This window comes from Diabrotica virgifera, chromosome 2, assembly GCF_917563875.1.
Source record: "Diabrotica virgifera virgifera chromosome 2, PGI_DIABVI_V3a".
In the NCBI taxonomy this organism is placed as follows: Eukaryota; Metazoa; Arthropoda; class Insecta; order Coleoptera; family Chrysomelidae; genus Diabrotica; species Diabrotica virgifera.
In genome coordinates this window covers 73,942,826-73,970,431 of record NC_065444.1, presented here as the reverse complement: position 1 = coordinate 73,970,431, position 27,606 = coordinate 73,942,826, and the positions used below count along the sequence as shown (strand labels likewise).

The window sequence follows — 27,606 nt, the reverse complement described above, 5'->3', positions numbered from 1 at the left end:
CATCATAGCTGTTCGGATTTTAGAGGCGAGCGACTGCTCTGAAAAACAATTCTATACTATGTTTATACATATTGTGTTTTGTAGTCTAAATGTATGTAGGTATGTATGTGTAGTATAAAATGCTTGATCAAAAGTTGCAATACCCATTTTTTTAATATTTTAGTCTGGGGTCCGCGGAGACCCCAGAAGACAATTTACGTAACTTTATTTCACCGTACCACTTAAGGGTTAATTTGATATAAAAAAATCAATCACCTATGTCATGAACGAATTTTTTTTTCAAAAATGAATTACTATTAATTAAAATTATTTGTGGCCGCTTTTTGACTGGCAACCTGTTACCAATGTATTCTCCTATTCTTAAATTTATATAGAAATGTGGTTTAATTAAATAACATATTAACGTAGTGATTCGGGGTCCAGGACCCCGATTTTTGACCCTTCGCTTCGTTATCGATCATTCGCTATCTGTATCTGTAGAGTACAGGATAGCGAATGATCGATAACGAAGCGAAGAGTCAAAAATCGGGGTCCTGCAGTGGGATCTTCGACTAAAAATGGTATTATAAAAAAGATTAACAATTCAATAATAAGCAGACATAAAGTTTTATTAACCTACATATAGTAATAACTCATATTTGTATCAGTATTCACTTCTGTCGGCACTCCCCAAGGGCAACGTCTTCTTTTTATTTTTCGTTTGTTTCCGAAGTGTTTACTATGTAAACACTTCTAGTAAAGTACATATTAGACTCTGTCAACCGTCAGAAATCGTAACTTCGAACTAGCACAAATTAGTTTATGTTCACCACGTTTGGAACATTATTATTAACTATAAAGGCACCTTTGAACATTCATCTATATATTGCGGGGGTTTAGGTAACATTGCTTGAAGCCTCTATTTTCATAAGTGGAGGTCTGTTTAAAGGTGTGATGCTTTCTAGACAGTTCTTGATCTACAAGCTTCAACAGATCTTCTACGTGGTGTTGCTTACCATGCTGCTTAAATACATCACAGATACTTTGGATATACCACGATCCTTCTTGTGGCGCTCTTATGGAAGAAAAGCCTAAACATTTAAATAAATAGCATATTAGCGAAAAGTCATGTTCACCAATGAAATGGAAGAATGATTACTCACCTGGTACAGTAGAAAACGCAATCAGCATGTCTGCGTGTTTTTTTACAATGTTGGTAAAAGGAACCGCATCAATTTGCAATTCTTCTCTATGTCCCCTATAATAATAACAATAGATAAAGTAAAAGTATTTAAAGAGGCAAATGGATGTGCTAGGACGCTAGGTGATAATAAATAGTAGAGAAAAAACGATCCTTTAGTGTTCTAGTGTTAAATAAGTCTCTATGCATTCATACATATGAAACTTGGTTTGATAGCGGTCTCACGTGATTTTTAAAACACCTTCAAGAATACACATCTTACCTGCAACATTGGAAGATAAAAATTTTCGGCTTTCCTTTCATCGGCGCACACCTATCGTTGGTAAACTCCGATAGAACTTCGTCAACATTCAGATATTTGTCATCGGAGGTCTGAATTTTTGTAAACCCTCCTGGTATTTCTTCACTGCCCCTCGCATTGTTCCCGTGACTCATTACTATTACAATTAATATGTCACCTCTGCCGACATCTCTACTTTGTCTGTAGCTGTTAAGTTTACTTTTCATTTCCTAAAATAATTATACAACAATATTATTTTTTAGTGTATACAACAGTTGGTATAGAAATTTAGATGTATCAACCATGTCTTCCTGTCAATAGCTTTCCAATTGACTATGAGAGAATGTTAGCAATTACATTTAATAGATATAGTGTGGAATAGATTTAATAGAAGAAAGATAATGCAACATATTGTAATGTTTTATTTTCTTTATTTATATTAACAATATGAAATGAAAAACGATGCAATAACAGTAGGTACAGGAAGTCGAAGACGCAATACGAACTCTAAAAAATCGAAAAGCATGCGGACCACAGTGTATACCGAACGAATTACTAAAACACAGCCTACAAGAAAGTATTACAGGAATTACTATGTTGTCACCTTATTATATTAATGACATGGACAGAAGCACATAGTAACAAAATCTATACAAAAAAGTATATAGAAAAAATTGTTCAACAAGTGTTATAAATTTACATATACACAGATTAGTACCTGTTTTCAAGTGGCGCACAAACGGCACGCACACGGCGCACCACGATCTAGCTTCTGTCGGTTTTTCAACAAACGCTTTGATGGTTCGCGATCAATGAACTGTCAACACTGATGGAATGGCTCCGTCCCATTCCAACAGTGAAGCGAGATAGGCGCCAACATACAAGAGAGAGGTTCTAGCACTTCTAGAGAGACATGAGAGAGACAGAAAATTGTCAGGTAAAATTTGCTACAATTACAATGTACCTGACTAGCACTGTCCGATTATCTTCCCTCCTTTACCTGATTATCTTCTATCTCATCCTGGCGCCATTAACTTCGTTTTATGGCGATTCCATCAGTGTTGACAGTTCGTTGTTCGCGATACGTATTTGGACGGGTTTGCAAATGGTTTGTTGGTTTTTGCGCGCCTGAGTTGAATATTTGTTAGTAATGAATGGAGTGGTCGGAAGGAAATATCAAACTTATTGATGTTTACCGTGGAAAATCAGTATTGTGGGATCCTCAACAAAGAACCATTTAAAGAAACAACTTAAAGCCGATATCTGAAGAGAAATAGAAGCTGAAATAAAAAACATACATGCAGACCAATGTAAAAAAGTCATTTCAATGTTGTGTTCTTACCGGCGTGAGAAATACAAAATAAAATTTACTATTTTATTTGGGCATAAGCCAAAATTCAAGTTTGAAATCAAGTTTACTTGACGTTTCGACTTTCACTTCGGAAATAGTTATCAATATCAAAAAAACATTCATAAACTAAAAATTTATCTTTGTTTCTGGTGAAGCAACGCGTGTCTGGTGAAGCAACGCAGTTGAAACAAGCAGATATATTATAATTGTGTCACCGGAAAGCGAAAACGGTAACGCACAACTTGGAAGAGCCTATAGTTTTCTAACTTCGCTTCTGGTGAAGCAACGGAGTTGGAACAAGCAGATATATTATAATTGTGTCACCGGAAAGCGAAAAAGTTAACGCACAACTTGGAAGAGCCTATAGTTTTCTAACTTCGCTTCTGGTGAAGCAACGGAGTTGAAACAAGCAGATATATTATAATTGGGTCACCGGAAAGCGAAAAAGGTAACGCACAACTTGGAAGAGCCTATAGTTTTCTAACTTCGCTTCTGGTGAAGCAACGGAGTTGAAACAAGCAGATATATTATAATTGGGTCACCGGAAAGCGAAAAAGGTATCGCACAACTTGGAAGAACCTATAGTTTTCTAACTTCGCTTCTGGTGAAGCAACGGAGTTGGAACAAGTAGATATATTATAATTGGGTCACCGGAAAGCGAAAAAGGTAACGCACAACTTGGAAGAGCCTATAGTTTTCTAACTTCGCTTCTGATGAAGCAACGGAGTAGAAACAAGCAGATATATTATAATTGGGTCACCGGAAAGCGAAAAAGGTAACGCACAACTTGGAAGAACCTATAGTTCTCCAATTTTGTTTCTGGTAGTTTTCTGGTTGCAGGAACAAGCAGATATATTATAATTGTGTAACCGGAAAGCGAAAAAGGTAGTCCCTGAAATGTTCAGGACCGAAACAATCGCTTAGCAAAAGGCCATACGGGCGATAATTTACGGCGCCATAAGAGCAGTAAACTTGACGAGGCATTGGTTGACTAACCAATTGTGGATGAAGTAGTTAGTCAACCAATGTCAGGTTTACTGCTCTTACGGCGCCGTAAATTGTCGCCCGTATGGCCTTTCGCTTAAAATTCGACAATTTTTACGATTTCATATCAGGAGATCAGAAACGCGAAAGGGTTGACTTTATTGGAAGATGATAAGTTCATTCGATTACATGAAATCAACTTTAACTTAAGAATATCCGAAAATCAAAAGAAAGAAAATCAGAGAATATCAGAAAAATCATAAATGATTACAGTGAAATCTTCTGTTAGTGCAACATTTATTCGTACATTTAGTTTACTCTCAAAATCAACACGAAACGTTTGAAATATTTTATTAGAGATATTTTTACTGTTTATTTGGAACGTCAAATAAACTTGATTCAAACTCAAACTGTGGCTTATTCCACATAAAATAGAAAATTGCATAAGATGCCACAAGAAACTAGTTTCAGAACAATACCAAAATAAGATGTAGTAGAAGTACAGGACAGAGACATGATTATCTACAATTACTAAACGTTCGTAAGTTTCCTCTGGTTCGTCAAAATGAAAAATTTTAACGAACAATAGCCGCGCCACGAACGCGCGGCGCTCACACGGCGCGGAGTTCGCGGCGCGGATATCTGTCTCCGCCTTAATATTTTATTTACCATTTTTGATAAAATTTATTATACAAACAATAAGTTCCAGTGTCAAAAAAACGTCAAAACAAAATAAAGCGGATATTTGAAAGTTCTCTAAAGAAAGTATCAATTTTAAGGGTTTTTCTTCACTTTTTCGTTATAATTAATTATTTATATGGGAAATAAGCCACAATTAAAATGAAAAAAATAATTTTATTAACGTTTCGACGCCCAAATCGGGTGCCGTTGTCAAAATACAAAATATTACTAATAATTCAGTAATATTTTGTATTTTGACAACGGCACCCGATTTGGGCGTCGAAACGTTAATAAAATTATTTTTTTCATTTTAATTGTGGCTTATTTCCCATATAAATAATTAATCATAAAAATGCCACAAGGAAATAGCTTCAGAACAACATTTTTCGTTATAGTTTAGTTGTCGGTGTTAACATTAATTCAGTGCACATCGAAAGCAATTATAGTTTGTTTTTAAACCAAGAGGAGTGATTCAAATTTACCGCACTGTAATGCTTGTTTGTAATTGGTCCAACCGCAAGCAAGTATACTCCACTCTTATAAAATTTTGACACTAATGATATTTATCAACTTTGACATTATTGGCATTTCATAGGTTAATTAAGTTATATCAGCGATTTTTTGTGTTTCCTATGTTATTCCTTTAATGTTTAGATTTTTACATTGCTTTTATATAAAAAGCAGTTGTTTTTAGAACTCTTTAGCGACGTATTATCATAATTTAATATCTATGGATTACCGTTAAAGGCCGACATGATCAACCAAAAAAGAAGATGTATTTGGTGACTTTTCTAGTGACTTTCTTGGGTGTGAATCTGTCTTTTTAGTTTACTCCTCTTGGTTAAAAAATAAACCAGATTAATAAATTATTACCAGATTTTAACATTAGCTGGGTCTATTGAACTATTAATTTTATGGTGTGTTTGTAAACAAAATGGAAATGGATGACGATAAGAATATACCACCAGATCGGGGAAGGAAAGAAAGTCAGTATAATAATATAAATATAAATAATAAAAATCAAAACGGCAATAATAAGGTAAGCGGAAAAAATTATTATTCAATGATTATATTCGCCAAAGTTGTCATATTTCGCTGCTACGGGCGCTGGCATAGTTTCGTGTATCCCACTATGGTCACGCACGGAGCGAACACTCTTCAAAATATATCTGAATGAGGCACTCTCAGTGTGGAGAAGAAAGTGCTGCAATATATATGGGCATTCCAATCGAAAACGAGAGATTGTACATGAGACACTTAGCTGAAGACGGCAGTGATATAGACTATATGCTGAAAATTTGAATGAAGAGTATATCACGTGGGGTCTCACAATTGATATACAAACAACCGAGAATTTAGTTGCAGGAGAAAAATCAGAAAGCCTACAAATTGAAACGGGATCATCAACTTAATCATTCAAATACTTGGGAGTTCAAATAACATCAAAAGCATTTAGTAATGAAGAAATACATTCCAGGATTTTTCAAGCCTAGACAGTTACACGGACTGTTGTGGAATAATAAAATAACAGAAGAAAATAAAAAATATATATGTTACAGTGCAAGTTGATTATCTAGTTAAAGTTGACTATTCCTAGTTCGAGTCAACTCAAACGGCTGGTTTCAGTAAAAGTTGATTATAAATATAAAATGAAGATTTTTATTCAACATTTACTAGTAAAAGTAGACTCCAACTAGTTAAAGTATACTCTTCCCAATGCCATTTAGTAAGAGTTGATTCACACAAACAACCGATTCTGTGTGTGTGTGTTCACAAAGAGGGGATGGCATTAGATAAACTTTTTGCCACAGATATTTGAAAGTTGAAGATTGAAGATGTCATATTAAATTTTTATTTTAGAATCTTTAAGAAATTGTATGATAATATCATTAATGGTTTTGGTATTGAAGCTTAGTAGATGTGAAATATTCAGCGGTAAACTTACATTCCGCTCCTGAAGTCTAGCAATTAGTGCTTTCGTATGGTTTTTATTAAGTTCACAATTAAAGATTATATGATTTAAATCTGCAGTAGAGTAGTTATCACATGAACAGAGAGAGTTGATACGCATTCCTATTTTAGCTAAATGTGCAGGAAAATTGCCATGGTTTAATCTTAAGCGACTTAGGGATGTGGAATAAAATCGAGTAACGTGATAATCAAATATATGTGGGATATTTTGCGGAAGTTGTGGGTGTATGTTAGTGTATGGATTCCTCGAAGTTTGTACAAACTTAAGCCAAATAGTTTCCCATTTTTTTCTTAATTTTTTATGCAACTCGGGAATGTAATCGCTGGAGATTGTTAAATCTACTATTTCATTTAAAGTTGCTGAATTCTTTGCCATTTCATCCACTATCTCATTTTCTTTGATTCCGGCATGTCCTTTTACCCAGATAAAGACCAAGTCACTGCTATTATTTTTAAATCGAGCGATTGTCTTTCTAATATGGCATAACAACTCATTGTTGTGTTTTTTGGTTATTGGTTGCGATATTGCCTCAAGAGCAGATAAAGAATCTGATAGTATAACCGTGTCTCCAAAGTTCTGTTCAACCGCGTAAGTTAGGGCTCTTTCAATAGCATAAAGTTCGGCAGTGAAGATAGATGTACATTTAGGTAGTCTAAAAGAATTACCACTTTTTATATTAGAAACATAATAAGCGCTACCTACACTATTACATGTTTTTGAACCATCTGTATAGATGTATTTATAATTAGAAAATTCAGATAAGATTAATTTTACAATTTTATTGTTTTGGCATGGTAAGTTTCTGTATGTAGGTTTTATGATCTTTGGAAAGATTGCGATTTCCTCAAGAAATTAAATAATGTTACTGGATATTAGGCCAGGAAATGAAGCATTTTGGCTTGCAATTTTTTCCTCCAGAATGGATTTACTTGAAATTTTCACACAAGGTAGGGAATAGCCCAAGGATCATTTTCTATGTCATGCCGCTATACGCTAAAATCTTAAAGGTGGTTGCCACCCCATCTTGGGAATTTTTTATTACATTTTAATTATGGAAATCGATGGAAAATGTAATTCTACGAAAAAAATATTTTTCACGTTTTCTTCGTAAAACTAATATTTTTCGAGTTATTCGCGGTTGTAAATACAGTTTTTCGACGAAAAAATCAACTTTTTTAGAGGGTTTTCTGAGAATCTTAAAAAATATACATTTAATCAAAAACTGTAGCTCTAAAAATTGTATCTTTTAGAAAAACAAACAAAATCATTTTTTTATAATTTTTCTACAACCAATACAAACTGAAATACAGCATGTTAATGGTTAGCTTTTTTCGTCAAATGCATAATTTGAAATATTCAAAGCCAAATAACTGAAAAACTTTGCATTTTTCGTGGAAAACGTACAGTTTCTAGCATAAAAATTGAGCGACTTATGATCAAACTAAGGTCGGTACCTACATTTTTCTACGAAAAAATCAGTGAAAACAACCCCCTAACTACCCACCAAAATAAATGTTAAAGATATAGATCTATTAAATTACTTATAAAAATTGCAATTTTACTAAGGGTGATTTTTAAGGGTTGAAATATTATGATATATCCTAAATCATAAAACAATCATTATTTAACCAATCAATACCAAATTTTGCCCATATTAAGGTTTACAATGTTTTTATATAATTTTTGACAATAAGGGGTAGTTTAGACCCCTAAATATAATCAACGCCCTTGAGCATGATATAGAATATGAAGTACAGGGTGAGATGATCCTAATCCCAAATTTTTATGCAAATCGATGCAAGCCAAATCATTCTTTTAGGATAAATAAATTTTTTATATATAGCTGCAACAAGGGTGGTTTTAAGAGTTGAAATATTATGATATTATACGGTAAAGCATAAAAAAAATCATTATTTAACTAATAAAAACCAAATGCTGACCATATTAAAGTTTAAAATGTTATTTTATAATTTTTTACAATTAGGGGTAGTTATCACCCGTAAAAAACCAAAAGCGTACAACGGCTCAATATAGAAAATGAACTACAGGATAAAATGAGTCTAATCCCAATTTTTTTGTACAAATCGATGCTGGACGAAAAAATTGTTAGGTTTTGCCATTTTTTCAGGTTCATTTCCTGGCGTATGTGTTCAAATCATAAGTAGTTGAAACAAAGAGACGCACAGTCATTAAAAAAGCACGTGAGATTATATTCGTGTAATCAACATTTACTGAATCGATCCAGGAATAGGCAACTCAAACTAGTAAAAGTTGAATTAAATTTTTTAAATCAACTTTTACTGCTCGTTTTAGTTGGAGTTGACTCGAACTAGGAATAGTCAACTCTAACTGAGGATCAACTTGAACTGTAACATATACATAAAACAATAATAAAGACTATTGGGTTGTATAGTACCGAACTCTGGAAAATAAATCAAATAAACAAATGAAAAATTACGGACATGAAATGAACTATTGGAGACAATGTTGTCGACTCAATAGACTTGGTAGGATGAGGAACGACGATATTAGTAGAAAAATGGAAATTGAACTAGACATAATAGACACAATTAAAGTCAAGACTCTAAACTGGTATGGACGTCTGCGGAGAATGCCTGAATGTAGATGGCAAAAAAGATAGAAAAATGGACTGGGTCCTAGAAGAAATGGTAGACCAAAACGGTCCTGGAGAGTAGATGTCAAGATGCAATGACCAGGGATTTAAAAACTGAAGCTCACTTCGAAAGAAAAACGTTCGAAAGCAACACTCAGATCTATTCTGTCCAAAATAGTCTAGTCGCAACATAGGGGGTCCCGTGGACACTTTTAGTTCGCCGCGATTTTATGGTGGTATTATAGGATTTTTGGGTCGCTGAATCCAATAGAAGTGGTCTGGACGCCCAAATGTGGTGCGTTTAATTGTTATTAACAGATTATGGTAAAATTAGGTGTTTTTCAGGAATTATTAGGAGTCCTGTAAATAAATTGATAAACCACTTGGAATGACATAAAATTTGGCATGCACGTAGCTAACATGTCCAACAAAACAAGTGATATAGTGCCGATGTGTGCTTTTACCCTGGGGGTGAGTGTCATCCCGTTTCGGGGTGAAAGAAAACCTTTAAAATAAGTCCGGAATTGGATAAACTGATTAATTCTAAGAAACGGTTGTTCTATACAGTTTTTTCATTAAGTCAATACTGTTCGAGTTATTTGTGAGTGAATATGTTCATTTTTCAACAAAAAAACCAAATAACTCGAAAATTATTGACTTAGTGAAAAAACTGTATAGAACAAAGGTTGCTTAGAATTAATCAGTTTATCTACTTCCGGACTTATTTTAAATTTTTTCTTTTTTCACCCCCGAAAAGGAGTGAAACTCACACCCCCAGGGTAAAAGCAGACATCGGCACAATATCACTTGTTTTGTTTGACATGTTAGCTACGTGTATGCCAAATTTCATGTCAATCCAAGTGGTTTTTTAAAATTTAGAGCAAAAACCGTGAGTGAACGTATTATAAACCGTTATTTTTGCAATAATTTATTAATAACAAAGTCTGAACGTGGTTTAAGCTATCAAGACTAGCGACAATCGATTTAGAGTATAAAAATACTATGAAAAAGACTACAAACTTGCTGTAGATAGCACATTTCGAGCTTTCGGCGAATAAACTATTATTTTGTTATTAACAAAATAAGAACATATTTTGAGTAATCGCGACTAGTCGCATTCGCTTCAGCAACTAAAAATACACCAGAGAAGACCTTAACACTATCAATTTATTTACAGGGCTTCTAATAATTCCTGAAAAACACCTAATTTTACCATAATTTGTTAATAACAATTAAACGCACCACATTTGGGCTTCCAGACCACTTCCATTGGATTCAGTGACCCAAAAAACCTATAATACCACCATCAAATCGCGGCGAACTAAAAGTGTCCACGGGACCCCCTATGTTGCGACTAGACTAAAACTAAACCCAGCAACATACAAGAAAGATAAAAAACTGCATCTATAAAATACCCAGTGAATGCAAAAATTTCTACGTCGGAGAAACTGCAAGACCACTAAATATCAGGATTAACGAGCATGAAGCACACATCAAGAACAGAGGCTTTTAGAAATCCTAGGTATGCAAACATACCTGGTACAACGAGCATGGAGTATAATGGAAAGATGCAACAATAACCATGAAAGAAATAGACATGAAAAAGAGAAAAGTCAAAGGAGCAACCCTCATCCCATTTTTGATTAGCATCCCATTAGCATCTTTGATTTGTATAGTCTTATACATGTTCTACACAACAAGTACATCTTGTACTTGTTGTGTAGAAGAGTTGAGTACGAAAGCAATAGAGTTGGTCTGAAAATCAATAAAGCTAAGACAAAAATAATGGTGGTCGACAGATTTGACACTATTCAACTGACTAACATATTACAGGAATACCAGATAGTAAAACCTTTGTCTATCTCGGGTCTAGTATAACTAACGATGGTAACTGTGAAGCAGAAGTTTGGAGACGTATTGGTATGGCAAAAAATGCGATGAGTCGCCTAACTAAAGTTTGGAAAGACAGATCTATCTCTCAAAATATCAAGATGAGACTGGTGAATGCCCTTGTATTCTCAATATTTCTATACGGAGCAGAGACTTAAACTCTTCGCGCATGAGAGCGCCAAAAAATTGATGCCTTTGAGATGTGGTGCTGGAGAAGAATGCTGCGCATACCTTGGACCGCTCATAGGACAAACATTTCCAATCTAAACCAACTCAATATTAAAAGAAGGCTGTCCACAATATGTCTGCAACGAATTCTGCAATTCTTTGGTCATGTGGTTCGCAGAGGTGACGACAGTTTGGAGAGATTAATTGTTTCTGGAAACGTTGCGGGGAGATCAAGAGGACGATCACCAACTAGATGGTCTGACCAAATAAAGCATTCAGCTGGAAACTCATTCTGCGAAGCTCTTAGAGCAGCTGAAGATAGAGACCAATGGAGAAACATTGTTAGGAATATTGGAAGAAATCACGATCCCCAGTAATGGGGAAACGACAGGAGAGAGAGAGAGAGAGAGAGATACATTGTACAGATTATAGTCGTATAGATAATAATATTAATATTATTATATATTACATAAATCATTTTTTGTTCGACTATAGCGCCATCTATCAACAACTAGAATAAATGTTATAAATGATTTTAATCACGGACGTACCTTTTTCTGTCACTTGCAACTCAATGCGTTAGAAAGAAATCGAAAAACTGTGACACACTGAAAGATGCCTGTGAGAAGGAGATTAGTAATATTTTTTGTTATTGTTCTAGTTTAATATTATTATATAGATATTAAATCGTTCTTGATAATGTGCATATTAAGAAGTAAAAAATACGCGCCAAGGTATTCTATTTTTTGCATAAAAACGGTGCACCATATGAAAAAAGGCAAGAAAGGTTTATCATACATTATAGGTAGAATTTAAAAAGAATTTTTAATTTGAAATATCTCAGTGGTGTACTCTTTTTTTCTTTAAAAAAATCAGACCGTTACCCGTAGGCGTTCCAACGATGAATACAAAATTGTTAAGTGTATGCCAAAAATGCGCAATAACTACCTCTTAAAACCCACCAAATTTCATTTGCATAGCTCAACGGGTCTTAGAGCAATAAATAAATTAGCAGTTTGAAATAAAAATTTCAACACCCCGTATCTCGGAAACGGAGCATTTGTGCGGACATATGTTTATAGAGCAAACTGTCATTATTTTTTCATGTAGAAATACCCTTTAAAGTTTGTCATACTTATTTACTTACACCCTGTATTATAAAGATAAATACACTTACATTCAGTTTTTGATTTTGATGAACGTAGACATCGAAGCCCATATCCCGAAATAGTGTCTTCAGATTCTTTTCATCTAATTCTGCTCCCTTTCTTTCGTCTTTTATGTCCAAAAATTTAATGTTGTTAAATATCACAACAGTTCCTCTTCTCGGCCCATTAGTATCATACTTTGGTATGTCACTCAATGTGATGGGCCTAGTATTATTGGTTGGCACTGGCACTGTGGTTGGCTGTATTCGGGGCACACTTGAAATGGTACTACCATTTTGAAAAGGTCTGGCGTCAGTTTCAACTTTTTGGCTACTAGGAAGAATGAACTTTTTGGATACCACGTTATTGTTGGTAGTTTTTGTGGGCAGTCTTTCGCTATTGTGTCTAGGAAATGGACTTTTATAATTTGGCGTCATTCTTGGCAAATTGACACTCTGGCCTTTGTACGGTATTGGTTTGAGTGTAAGGTCCGAGATGGAACCGAGTCTAGTACTTTCAATATTAGTTGAAGGTGGAGGCCATCTTGAAGTTATTGCTAAAAATTTATTATATAAATCATTTATAATATACATTATACAGGGTGATTCATTAGTGTGATAAAGCTCAGTAGATCCGCTATAGTAATACAAAGCAATAATAAAAACTGTAGCCAACTTTAAGCTTCACATTACAAAATGATTTAGAATGTTACAGGATGTTCGATAACATAGTAGCAGACCAAACTTTTGTTTTTTTTTAATGGAACACACTGTATTTTATTTTATATTCGAAATCTTTTTAACTTCCTCATCACAAAAATATAAAGGTTTGTTATGTCATACAGGGTATTTACATACAAAGTTATAACCAATTTTCTATGAAAATCGTAATAAGTTCAACTCCCTGTATAAATATAAATAAGCAAGACAGCAATGGTTTATTGGTGCCATATTTTTTTGTTGATTGTCAAAATTTTAAAGAATGGTTGATATTGCTAATTTTCTTTATATCGAATACAGGGTGAGTCAAAACGCAAGTACATTATTTTCTCAATAATTTTAAATGGAACACCCTATATTTTATGTCACTATCGAAAAGTAATATTACCGTACTTTAATTTTGTACAATATTCCCTATGTCTAAATTTGTTAGTTTTCCATATATTTTCATTTTTCAGAGCAAATTATTAATAAGGTGACTAATTTTTTCCAAATTGTAAGTTCACCATACCTAATTGTTTGTGTATTGTATTATTAAACAGTTAAGATGAATTTTACTGTCGATGAAATGGTAGATATGATCTGGAATTGGGGGACTGGAATAAAAATGCGTTATTATCAGTAAAAATTTATTTTGAACGGTTCCCTGAAAGACGGCAAACTACAACAGCAAGCTTTGAAAAATTAAGGATTGGTTTTTAATCGCACTGGTTCAGTTATGTATAAAAAACACGGACGAACAAAAAGTACCGTAACAGAGGAAAACGAAATAACTGTGTTGCTGGCAGTTACTGAAAATCAACATACAAGTATACCAAACATTTCTAAAGCAAACGAACTAATTTACTACTATGTGCAAATAATTCTTGCAAAAAACCTTTATCGCATTCAATTGTACCAAGAATTAATTCAGGAAGATTCTGAAAAGAGAATATTATTTTGTGAATGGGCCTTAGATAAAATCAATTCACAGGGAGATGTCTTCGATAATGTAATTACATATTTGGAGATGAAGCTACATCTCATAGAAACGGTTCAGTTAATAGGCATAACTTTATTATTATCTAGGTCAGTAAATATTATATAAAAATGTAGTAAAAGTAAAATGTAGTAAAAATAAGTACGGTAATGGTACTTTTCGATAGTGATATAAAATACAGGGTATTCCATTTAAAATTTCCAAGAAAAGAGTGTACTTGCGTTTTGACTCACCCTCTATTCAATATAAAGAAAATTAGCAATATCAACCATTCTTAAAAATTTTGACAGTCAGCAAAAAAATATAGCACCAATAAACCATTGCTGTTGTGCTTATTTTTATTTATACAGGCAGCTGAACTTGTTACGATTTTCATAGAAAATTGGTTATAACTTTGTAAATTTCCTGTGTAACATACCAAACATTTATATCTTTGTGATGGGGAAGTTAAGAAGATTTCGAATATACAATAAAATATAGAGTGTTCCATTTAAAAAAACATAGGTTTGGTCTACCACTTTGTTAACGGAAACCCTGTAACATTCTAACTAATTTTGTAATGTGAAGCTCAAAGTTGGTTACAATTTTTGTTATTAGCTTTTATTGCTATCTATTACTATAGCAGATCTACTGAGCTTTATCACACTAATTAATCACCCTGTATACACATAATTTATATACAGTCATTATTAATTTGTTAGAATATCGTAACATTCTAATTAGGTTCATAGGTTTATATATATTGGAAAGTCCTAAAGGTGAATTAATATGAACATTTCATTACATAGGAAAGGCCATCGTGGAGTCAGTTGTGATGTATGGGAGTGAGGTATGGACGGTAATAGCAGAGTCCAGAAGACGAATCAACGCAGAAGAAATGGACTACATCCGCCAAAGTGCTGGAATGAGACAGAAGAGAGTGTGTAACAAGGAAATCCGAAGACGAATGCACGCCCAAGACACTGTTGTGGACAGAATAGAGCGAAAGAGCTTGAGTGGTTTTGTCACGTGCATCGGATGGATGAGCAGCCTAGGCCAAAAAAATTTATTATTAAAGTGGAAGCCCCCGGATAAGAGGAAGATAGGAAGACCAAGGCTATCCTAGAATGAAAATTTAAGAAAAGCCATGGAACGTCGAGATTTGGAGGAAGCGGACGTCCAGGATAGGAATAGATGGCGGTTATGTATGGGAATAGGCACAGGCCGTTTTTAACCCCGTATATACAGGGTGAGGTAGATAAAGGTCCTATTAGAAATATCTCGAGAACTAAAGGCAACAGGATCATTAAAATTGGAATGAAGGGGTTTTGACCAGTGGTCTATTTAATGAAAATATTTTCATCTACTTGCTACTTCCGGCTATACCGGAAGTTGCTTATAACTTCGTTTTTTAAACGGGACACCCTATATATTTTAACATTTTTGGATTCTCCTCGATTTCTTCTTTCTTAAAATATGAGGTTTTGTCATATTATACAGGGTAGTTTAAAAGATAATTACGTTTTCTTATTAATTTCGTAGCAAAATTCACACCCTGTAGAATTGTAGTAGTTTGACATCAAAAACTATATTTATGTTCAAATGCTTTTTAATATAGTCTACAATTGTTAAGAATTATCAGTATAGCTAAATATTTTCGTATACAGGGTTCGTCGAAACTCGGAATGAGTATTTTCTGAGTTTTCATAAATGGAACACCCTATATTTTAGTATTGTAATGAAATGATATTTTATGGTACTTTTTAATTTCTTAAGCATTCCCTATACCTAACTGCTTTAATTTGTGAGTTATTGGTGATTCAAGTCAAACATTAATTTTAATGCAAAATATGTGAAATTATTTTAAGTTGGCCGTGAATATATTCAATTACAAATAATTTTTCGGAAGTAAATACATATTAATCTAGACTGATACTTAACATTGCCAATAATGGTTGAGCTATCAAAATACCTACAAATACCTAATAGTACGATTAACAATCAAGCACAAATTAAAGCAGTTAGGTATAGGGAATGCTTAAGAAATTAAAACGTACCATAAAATATCATTTCATTACAATACTAAAATATAGGGTATTCCATTTATGAAAACTCAGAAAATGCTCATTCCGAGTTTCGACCAACCCTGTATACTAAAATTTAAAATTTAGCTATACTAATAATTTTTAACAATAGTAGACTACATTAAAAATCATTTGAACATAAATAGAGTTTTTGATGTCTACTACAATTCTACAGGGTGTGAAAATTGCTACGAAATTAATAAGGAAACGTAATTATTTTTTAACCTAGCCTGTATAATATTACAAAACCTTATATTTTAAGAAAGAAGAAATCGAGGAAAATCCAAAAATGTAAAAATATACAGGGTGTCCCATTTAAAAAAACGAAGTTACAATCAACTTCCGGTATAACCGGAAGTAGCAAATAGATGAAAATATTTTCATTAAATAGACCAGTCTTCAAAACCTATTTTTAATAGGCCCTTTATCTGCCCCACCCTATATATTTCATTACATAAATAGCTACCTAAATGGTTTAATTGTACCTTGGATAACCGATTTCGAGTTATACAATTTCCAGCTCTTATGTAAAGGAGCATTTTCAACAATAAAAACATTATATAGGTTTAAATGTAAATTAAATATCTAATTAGATATTCGCGGTGTGCAAGTACTTGGAGAGGATACGAGAAACGATCGTGCACGAATAGCGGAGAAATCTTGCAACTTTCTTAAATAACTGATATTGTCAATTGAAATTGTCAAATTAACGTATATTTCATACCTACTGTCATCGAAGAAGAAAAATTACATGTTGCTCACAATATTGATATGATATGCAATTATTATATAAAAGTATATTCAATTAATTGTATTTTGCTTGCAGTGCTGCATTTAAATAATTAATTTTATTTACTACATACAATTGTTTACCTTTTAATAACATAACCTAAATCTTACTTTTTCTTCTTATAATTTTTTTTGGGCTACGGCCTTGACAATTATCCAGCAACCAGGACCAATATGATTGGCCAATATAATTAAAAGTGCGAAAAAAGTTTGCCGAGCTATGAAACCAGGTGTCGCTTTTCCGAACTTGCACGGTCCCACTAGAAATGATTTAAATGCCTGTTTTTTATTACATGGCTTTATCTTTTTCCGTTCAACATCTCCTATCTCCTGTTAAATGGCCATCATAAGAAGAATTAAAAACAAGCACTGGGAGCGCTTCTCAAAAGAACCGGAATAAATTTTTTACGGTTTACAAAAAGAAAGATGGCGCTTTATACGAGATTAAAGAGCGGAGATAAAGAAATTAATATAATAGACCTGAAATACATCGAAAGGGCTGCATGGATTGATTATCTAAAGATATAGGTATAAAGAAGAACAACAAATGAAGCTGGAACCACAATAAAGAAAGAGGATACAGAATGGGGTACAATGAAATTAAAATTCTCTGTTACGCAGACGATGCAGTTTTGATAGCCCAAAAGGAACATAGTCTTCAAAGTCTAGTTGACAAATTTAATATAAGGGCAAAAGAATTTAACATGACAACTTCAACTTAGAAAACTAGAAAAACAGTAATAAGTAAAGAACCGATGGAATGCAAACTTAAACTCGATGGAGTTAGCATTGAAAAAGTAATGGAAATACATAAAGTACCTAGGAATTACACTGTCGAGCTAAGAAGACGTTGAAAAAAAAAGTAAGAGCTCAAGTACAAAGAGCAAGATCAAGTACAAAAGAAGGCAAGATTAGAAGCATGCCCTAGTAATGCTATATTGTGAGTTGACACATTAACTACTGTGATTTGAAATCAAGAAGCTATTTTCTTGTGGCATTTTTATAATCAAGTATATTCAAATGGGAAATAAGCCACAATTTTCGACGCCCAAGTCGGGTGTCGTTGTCAAAATACAAAATAATACTGATAAACAAGAAACGTTAATAAAATCATTTTTAGGTAAAATTGTGGCTTATTTCCCATTTGAATATACTTGATTGAAATCAAGAATCTGTAAGGCCAGTATAATACAAATAATGACGTATGCATCAGGAAACAAGATCCGACACAACCAAAACACAGAATCACTGGCGCACCTAGAATTTTGCTCTGGGAGGGGTTGGCTTGGACACCGAAGTTTGTGAAAGACAAGTTACATTTTTTTATAGGCGAGGAGCAAGGATATAAAGCATTACGTTATGAAACCTTTTGCATTCAATTCGGAAGAGCTTTAGGAAAATTCTTGAATACTTGGCATGAGGGACACATGAAAATTGCATTGTTGTAAACGGAAAATGCATTTTCCAAAGTGCTTCTTAAAAGTGTTCAAAAAATAAAAATTCACAATTCTGAAAATAATCATGGAAATGAGTTCAATTTTCATACTCGGGGGTTTTGAGGTCACTGAACAGGAATATGGGATCGACGAATCTGTAAGAGGTACCTGGTGCCAGGTATCCCGGTAGGCACTGTAATAATGTTTAAAGTCTTATTAATTGTTGTAGTACTTTATTAAATAATTATACTTTATAATTAAAGGTCATTGCTCTATTCTGGTTACCTAACCTAACCCCTGCCATAAGGCCTAGTGCCATTGTCCTGTGTTATCGCTCTGTCAACAATCACTTCAAGTGATCTATGATCACAGGACTTTACATTTATGAGCTATTCAGTCTCATGACAGGCACGAGTTTTAATGGAAATTCATTATGAAAATTATTGAAACTTGTTATTCCGTGGTTTTTGAGGTCGCTGAAAACGAATATTGCTTCGGCGATGCTGTATGTATGAGGTACCTACGTGGTGACCGGTATCTATATCATCTCCTGGATTTTAATGAAAATTCGTTATGAAAATAGTTGAAATTTATTATCTCGGGATTTTTTATGTCGCTGAACACAAATATTGCATTGAAGATGCTGTATGAGGTACCTGGTGTCCGGTCTCTACGTCGTCTCCTAAAGTTTGATAGAAACTCTTTATAAAATTCAACAGTAAGTAAAAATAACAGTAAGTTATTTTAGTTCATAGCGCAAATTATAAAAAAAATAATTCGAAATTTTTTTCAGTACTAATAATAATTTTTTTAGATATAGAGATGTCAGAATCTCGAGTATGTGATTAAAACACTCAGTTGCCTTAAAAACCCCAGAAAACAAGTTTCAACAAATTTTATTACAAATTTTCATAAAATTCACGGAGACGACGTAGATACAGGGCACCAGGTACCTCGTACAGCATTTTTTGTTGCAATATTCGTGTTAGCGATCTCAACACACCGAGATAATAATATTTCAACTATTTTCAAAACGAATTTCCATAAAAACTCTAACTCTAGGAGATGACGTAGATTTCTGACAGCAGCTACCTCTTATAGCTTCGCCGACCCTATATTCCTGTTCAGAGACCTCAAAAACACACGAATATAAAAATTGATCTCATTCCCATGATTATTTTCCGAGTTGTGAATTTTTATTTTGAGAACACTTTAAGATGCACTTTGAAAAATGCACTTTCCGCCTACACGAATGCAACTTCCATTTGTTCCTCGTGCGAAGTGTTCAAGAATTTTCCTGAAGCTCTCCCGAATCGAATGCAAAAGGTTTCGTAACGATCCGTCTCACTTTAAAAAAATTAGAGGCTTAGGCGATTTCAGTGCTTTATTTCCTCGGTTACTACTATTTTTTATATATTTTTTATATGCCCTGGGAGGGATTTTAACCCCCCAAAACCTCCCCGGGTGCGCCACTGCAAAGAATGCTGGAACAGCAGAAATAAGAATACTCAGAAGAATGGCAGAAAACAGGCTGGAAGACCGAATAAGGAGTGACGAGATCAGAACAAAATGTAATACAAAGAGTATAAACGAGTGAACAGTAAATAGAAAAAAAGAATGGAACGCTCCTAAATTGCCTAGATAAAGAAATAAGAAGCATCGTCCCGCTCTATAAATATTGGTTTTGCCAGATGTCAGACATGATACAATAAGACATGTTTTATTGTATCACGGATATCAGATATACCTATGAATAGAAAATTAATAAAGATTATTGATCATGTCACAAGTCTCGATAATTAACATGTCTAGATCTAGATTATAAATGAAGATATAATAATCTGGGTACTCTCCGTGTCGTGTAGGTATGTCTTCTATACATTGGCGACACAAATCAAAATAAACTGCCACATTTTACTTACATCCACTACTGGAACTAGTTGTAATAGTACGACGTTGTTGACTAGAATGGGACGTTCCCGTGATCTGGATTGTTCTCCTGAAACATAATAGAAGAGTATAATATATTGTTCACATCTAGTTTTTTAATTAGAAATTCATGTACATAATTCTTCCTGGATAAACGGATATCAAACAGAAAAATGCAGAATAGGGGATTTAGGAGTAGAGTTTCCTTCTTCTTCTTTAAGTGCCGTCTCCTAATCGGAGGTTGGATATCATCATCACTATCTTTACTCTATCCACCGCTGCTCTAAAGAGTTCTATAGAACTGCATCTAAACCAGTCCCTTAAATTCTTTAACCATGACACTCTCCTTCTTCCTATACTCCTTCCGCCTCTTATCTTTCCCTGTATTATCAGTCTTAGCATTTCATATCGCGGTCCCCTCATTACGTGTCCCAGTTATTGTAACTTTCTTATTTTTACTGTGTTTATTATTTCGCATTCTTTACACATTTCTCGCAATACTTCCGTGTTCGTTTTCTTCTGTGTCCATGCTATTTCCATGAGTCCGTGCAAAATAGAGTAGAGTTTCCGTTTAACCTTTAATTTATCATTATGGCTAATATGGACTAACAGTGATTGTAACAGTTCTTCATCATCCGACGAGTTTTCTTCAGATGATAGTTAATGTGGATGTCAATCTACTTTTCGTTAAGGGCATCCGAAAAACAAAATATATCCTTATCTTATGAAAAAAAATCTATCCTTAGAAAAACTCGAAATCGTCAGATTAAGATAAGGTAAGTTAAATACATGAAGAACAGTGTATAGTATATTTCAAAAATCTGACGGATTGAGCGTAAGGAAATGAGTGAGTCACAAAGTTTGAGAAGAAAAAAGCGAATATTTCGAAGAATAAACGTCAGATCGAAAAACTAAAAAAATAACCTACGTGTTCAATATTTTTCAAAAATTTATCGAATGGCACTAAACACGACGCTCCACGGAGGTGGGTTGGGGGGTTACTTTAAAATATGAAATAGGAGCCCCCATTTTTTATTGCAGATTTGGATTCCTTTCGTAAAAATAAGTAACTTTTATTCGAGACATTTTTTCGAATTATGGATAAATGGCGCAATAATCCCCACTTAAATGGAAAACTTTACTTAACTTTTCTGGTGTTAGGACCTAATCTTCAAAACCCATTAGGTCCCCATAACGCTCGAGTAACTGCAAATTTAGCATACTTTCCTCCCCTACTATTTGTCAATATTAAGTAATGTAAGTTAATTTTGTTTAAATACATTTTATACTGATCTTCTATTGATAAGTACTTATGTAGATCTTCTATTTCTGCTATACACGTTACTAATTTTTAAAAGTTCAATAATCTTCACGTAATTGTATGTTTCAAATACATACAAAAACATAAATTTTGTAAAAACATTTTTTTAGAACATATAAATTTTTAAAGTTCACGTAACGTACAGTGCACAGATTCTAAAGGTGCCGGTGGAGGAAGGCGTCTATTCGCAGTATTATAGTCGGTTTATGAGAGAGAAAGTATTCTAAATAATGAAATAACAAATTTTATGTTACTGAAATGAGGACGTACGAAGCAGGACGAAGGTGAAAGATGTAATTGGAAGAATTGCGCAAATGAAATAAAACAGGGTAGGACACATGGCACAACAAAACATCAAAAGATGGACGAGAATCATTGTACTGGGTGTCCCAATAAGAATGGCTCTCGGCCATATCTCAGGAACCGTTTATATTAGAGCTTTGAAATAAAAAAATTTATAACAAAAGTTGCCTCAGGAAAAGCCTGGAAATTATTTTCATAATTGTGGGACCACCGCTAGAGGGCGTAATTTAATATCAAAAATTAAAAAATCTAAATTTCACAAAATTTTCCTAATGAAGGGGCACTGGAAATCCGATCGTCGTATTCTTCATAAAATTCTACACATATTTGATTTGACAAGTTTAGGTCTACCTTTGGAAATAAGAGGTGGGGGTGAGTGGGAACCTTGTTATGAAAAACTGGCTGTGAGTCCGGTTCTGCTCAATCAAATTTTGCAAACTTGGTCTTGTTGAAGACAGATCTTTTCCGTCAATGTAAAAGTTATGCTTTCGAACCAACTTACTGAGTAATATGCCAGCTAGAAGGCGTTATTTAATTTTTTTCAGAAATCTAGTGTTCCTTGGAAAATATTAAATACAAACATGCATTTTTAATACCATATTACAAAATTAGACAAAATTAGCAACAGAATAGCGAAAACCGCATGTTAATACCTTTTTTCTATCTCGAGATATCTTACAAAACGTGTAAATTTAAAAACATAACTGCTACTGTCACCGGTAAACGAAATTCATTAAAAGTAGTGTGCTATGGAAACAACAAAGAAACATTTTCCAGCTGTCAACGTATATTAGGTCTTTTCAACGCTTCTCATTTGTTTCGAGCCTCGTTCATATCTCGTATATTAATATTATACACGGATTATACGGCATATGACAGAGGCTCGAAACAAATGAGAAGCGTTGAAAAGCCCTATTACAAAGAAATAAAAACAACCATTTAGTGATGACATAAACGTTCAAATTTTTGCCCATCATTTTCGTTGCAAATAATTACTCTTTCAAGAGTAGATTGAACAGCAGTCTCAATTTCTGCTCTCGATATGCTTTGAATGGCGTTTAGTATTCTCTGGATAATGTATTCTAGAGTAGTGCATGATGGGCAACAATTTGAATATTTAGGTCGTCACTAAGCAGTTCTTTTTGTTCTGTGTTATATTTAATTTTAATAGTATTGTTTCTCTTTATATTGTTGTTTTAATTAATTATATTTTTATACGTTGACATCTGGAAAATGTTATTTTGTTTTTTTCCACAGCACACTACTTTTCATTAACTTAGTTTACCGGTGATAGTAACAGTTATGTATAAAATTTACACGTTTCTCGAGATATCTTGAGATAGAAAAAAGGTATCGACATGCGGTTTTCGCTATTCTATTGCTAATTTAATCTAATTGTATAAAGTATGATTAAAAATGCATACTTGTATTTAATATTTTTCAAAGAAAACTAGATTTCTGAAAAAAATTAAATAACGCCTCCCAGCTGGCTTATTACTTATTAGGATGGTTCAAAATTATCACGCTTACATTGAAGAAAAAGATCTGTCTTCAACAAGACCCAGTTTTCAAAATTTGATTTAGCAGAACCGCACTTACAGCCATTTTTTCATAACAAGGTTCCCACTCACCCCCACCTCTTATTTGCAAAGGTAGAGTTAAACTTGTTAAATCAAATATGCGCAGAATTTGATGAAGAATACAATAATCGGATTTCCAGTGCCCCTTCATTAGGAAAATTTTGTAAAATTTAGATTTTTTTATTTTTGATATTCAATTACGCCCTCTAGCGGTAACCCACAATTATGAAAATAATTTCCAGGCTTTTCCTGAGGCAACTTTTGTTATAAAATTTTTTATTTCAATGCTCTACTATAAACGGTTCCTGAGATATGGCCGAGAGCCATTCTTATTGGGACACCCGGTACATTGAATACCACGCAAGCACAGTCGTAGTAGGGGAAGACCACAGAAACGATGGCTAGACGACATCATAGCAAAAATTGGGAAAACTGGCACCAAATAGCTCAGAGAAGAATGGAGAACTCATGGGGAGGCCTTTGTCGAGGAGTGGATGCTAACAGGCTGAAGAAGAAGATGTATAACATTGTTCAAATGTCCGCCTCTGCGTCGCTGATAACATTAACTTTGCGTTCAGCTTGGGGCTTAATAAAACTCCGCAAAAAGAGTAAAAACGCACGATCTCGGTGGCCAGTTCACATTACTTCCACGTGAGATAACCATGCCTCTAATGTGGCATGAGTTGTCTATGGTTGTTTTTCTATGGATTCTATACAATGTGCAACTTCTCTCACTACTTACATACATTCAAAACGAACAATTTCTCAGGGTGTGAGAAAAGTCGGCCATTGCAGTGAGAAATATTTTTTCTCACGGGTTCCATACGTAGAATCGCGATTTCCATGGTAACATGCACAATACAAACACAAATATTTTTGTCAAATAAAATGTGTCAAATCAAAACTTAGCAGGAATTACCTTTCAAAACTGTTCAAATATAACTGGTAACTATAATTTTAAATAAATAAAAGTATATAAATATTAAGAATATTAAATACCTACATAATATGTGTATAATATATATTTTATTTCAATTTTGGCATATAATCTACATAAAAGCACCTAACCTAAATTATTTAATTTTGAAGTCTGAACTCTTGACAAATACGCATCCATAGAAAAAGTACAGTGTACAACACGTGAGAAAACGACATATTTCTCCCTCGCTTGATTTGAGGCCCTCGCCTCGTGCCTCGGCTCGTGCCAACAAACTTCTGCGCTCGTGAGAAATATGTCTTTTTTCTCTCTTGTTGTACAATATACTATTTCCTTAATCCACTGCACGAATCCACTGGGTTAGTTAAATTTTGTATAGGTGCAGGCACGAATCACGGCGCAAAATTGTTTTGCCAAGCTATATGTGACTATCTCGGATTCCTCTGCATACTCTCTATGAACAACAATTTAAGAACAACTTGGTGATACACAGTTTGGGTTCCGCAATATCCTTGGAACCAGAGAAGCACTATTTAGTATTCAGCACACAGAGATGCAGAGATGTCGGATATCCGGTTTATATGTATTTTATTGACTTTGAGAAGGCCTTTTATCGAGTAAAAATACTGAAATGATTACAATTCTTCAGCAGTTGGGTACTGATAATAATGACCTACGGATTATTAAAAATATTTACTGACAAATTCACCATGACAGTTCTGAAAAGCTTCAAATACGAAGAGGAGTAAGGCAGGGATGCAGTTTGTCCCCACTAATATTTAACATCTAATCTGAGTTCGTTTTTAATAAAGCAGTAGATAGTGTTCAATATGGTATCAAAATGGGGTCTAGGACGTTTCATCGCCGCCAGTTCATCGCCGGCCGATTCATCGCCGGCCTATTCATCGCCAGTCAGTTAATTGCTAACTGATTTATTTCCGAATTTCCGACTAGTTACATTTATTATTTAGTTTTAATATTAATTAGGAATTCTAGGAAATGACCTAGGCTAACCTAACCCAACCTAACACTACATAAATTTGAACATAATATATTTCTACAAAGGCCATTTAACACTACAAATTTATAATTAAGTATTTTCTATGGGAAATAAGCCACAATTTTACTAAAAAATGAATTTATTAACGTTTCGAAGCCCAAATCGGGGTTCGTTGTCAAAATACAAAATACTATTAAAATAAACAAAAATGTTGTTGCTAAGTAAAAATATTCTTCTAATAATTTATTTAATCTGACTCATTTATATTGGCAATTCAGACGTATATTATACATTTTAAAGTAGAAGACTTTAAAATGATATCGCCAATATTTATGAGTTGCGTTCCTGGGACGACTTTACTAAAAGATAGTTCATTCGATTACATGAAATCAATCCCAACTCAAGAATATTAAAATGTATAATATACGTCTGAATTGCCAATATAAATGAGTCAGATTAAATAAATTATTAGAAGAATTTTTTTACTTAGCAACAACATTTTTGTTTATTTTAATAGTATTTTGTATTTTGACAACGAAACCCGATTTGGGCTTCGAAACGTTAATAAAATAAGGAAATAGCTTCAGAACAACACTACAAATTTAGTACTATTTAGTATCAAATTTAGGGGAAGTAGAAATAGAACAGTAAATATATAGCTATTTTCCTAACTAGTGTGGAAAGTGATACTTTCACGCACGAGACTGCCGTTGACCCGAACGACGCGATAGCGGAGTTCGGGCAAGCAGTCGAGTGCAGGGAAGACACTTTCCGCATGAGTTAGGAACAATATTTTTTCTAGGGCCGTACGTTTGGAAAAAAGCCACAAAAATAGTTATATCATTTTTTATTTAGAAGTGAAAATACACAAATTAATTCTTTGACAAGGTTGTCAAAATCAAACTTTCGTTACTACTGGGTTACCACGACGACGATATTGATTTCCATGATGACGATTCAAAACCATTGTAATTGTCTACTGATCTGACTTTTAAATATTATGTCAAAATAATTTTATTTCATCGAATTATCAGTAGTAATTGCACAAGAGCTCTAAAATTATTAAATTTTTCCCGAGTGACACTTTGACAAATTATGTCAAAAGTGTCACGAGGGCAAAAATTCTATATTAATTTTAGAGATCGAGTGCAATTTGTTGCGATTATTTCATGAATAAAACTGTTCAAAACCAAAATTTTATTGTAATTTATTTATGTAAGTACAAATTAGTACAATTAAATACACAGTTGTTATAAATATTTTACGGTTGAAAGTCATCACTTTTATAATTTTTAAAACATTAATTGTCATTAATGTCACTGAATGTATTTTTTCGTAGCAACGAAGGGCATCTGACGTAATATACGTCACGACGGGAAATTATCAAAAATTATCGATTTAATTTAGATTTATGTAGCTTTCTATCGGTCAGAATCTCCTATGAATGAAATAATCGCGCTAATTTCATTAAGACATGAACACAATAAGATAAATTTAAAATAAATTAGTAAATAATATCTAAATATTAGTTTATTGATTGTATTATAATATATTGTAATGCCATATTAAAAGGTATTTTACTTTCCCGCACGCCGTGCGGGAAAATTTACTTTCACGCACGCCGTGCGGGAAAGTGCAATTTTCGAAAACGAAATACGTGCGTGAAAGTGGCTCTTTTAGCACGGCCGTAGAAAAATATTATTTTGTATCTTTTTAATTGTCATAAGTTTTAAACTGAATTTAACGTCGTGTCGTGTTATCTCCCATAATACAAAATCAACTGACTAAAGCGTGTGATACACACGCGAGTAAGTACGCGAACTTATGGCTCGACGACCTTTTTCGCGCGTGTATCACAGCAAGTACGCGTACTTTAAGTCCGCTGTCGATCCAACAAGTTTGAAATCTTACTCGTAACCCGTACGTGTATCACTGCCACGAGCCGCGAGCCATCATGTTATTGCGTTTAAAGTTACACTTATATTTTCACTAATTAAGCAAATTGCCTAGAAATAATTTATGTTTATTGTTGAAAGTAGATAAGTTACATTTTATAAGTTTTGAAAAGACCGCGTAAAACACTATTTTAAGCTTTTTTGATTATTTGTTTTTGAGTAAACCTAATTATTTATAGGCTGTTTTATCCTCCTGATGAAAATATTAAAATATTACCCTCTTATCTATGATATTTTGTTTGTTACCCACACTTTTCGATTTCGTCTTTTTTATTAGTATTAAAAATACGGTAGGATACGATACGAAGTACCTATATAATACGATAA

General features: G+C 33.6%; 1 protein-coding gene across 1 annotated transcript in view; it reads right to left on the bottom strand.

Moving 5' to 3' along the window:
- Positions 1 to 587: 587 nt before the first annotated feature.
- The window catches only part of LOC114329481 (caspase-1), a 44,749-nt gene continuing 17,730 nt past the window's right edge, over positions 588 to 27,606 (bottom strand). The window contains exons 3-7 of the mRNA XM_050643788.1: positions 20,177 to 20,253; positions 12,298 to 12,824; positions 1,443 to 1,690; positions 1,143 to 1,237; positions 588 to 1,070 (exon numbers count right to left, since the gene is read on the bottom strand). Of these exons, the coding sequence (XP_050499745.1) occupies positions 859 to 1,070; positions 1,143 to 1,237; positions 1,443 to 1,690; positions 12,298 to 12,824; positions 20,177 to 20,253 (1,159 nt within the window). The 3' untranslated portion in view covers positions 588 to 858. The remainder of the gene's footprint in view (positions 1,071 to 1,142; positions 1,238 to 1,442; positions 1,691 to 12,297; positions 12,825 to 20,176; positions 20,254 to 27,606) is intronic.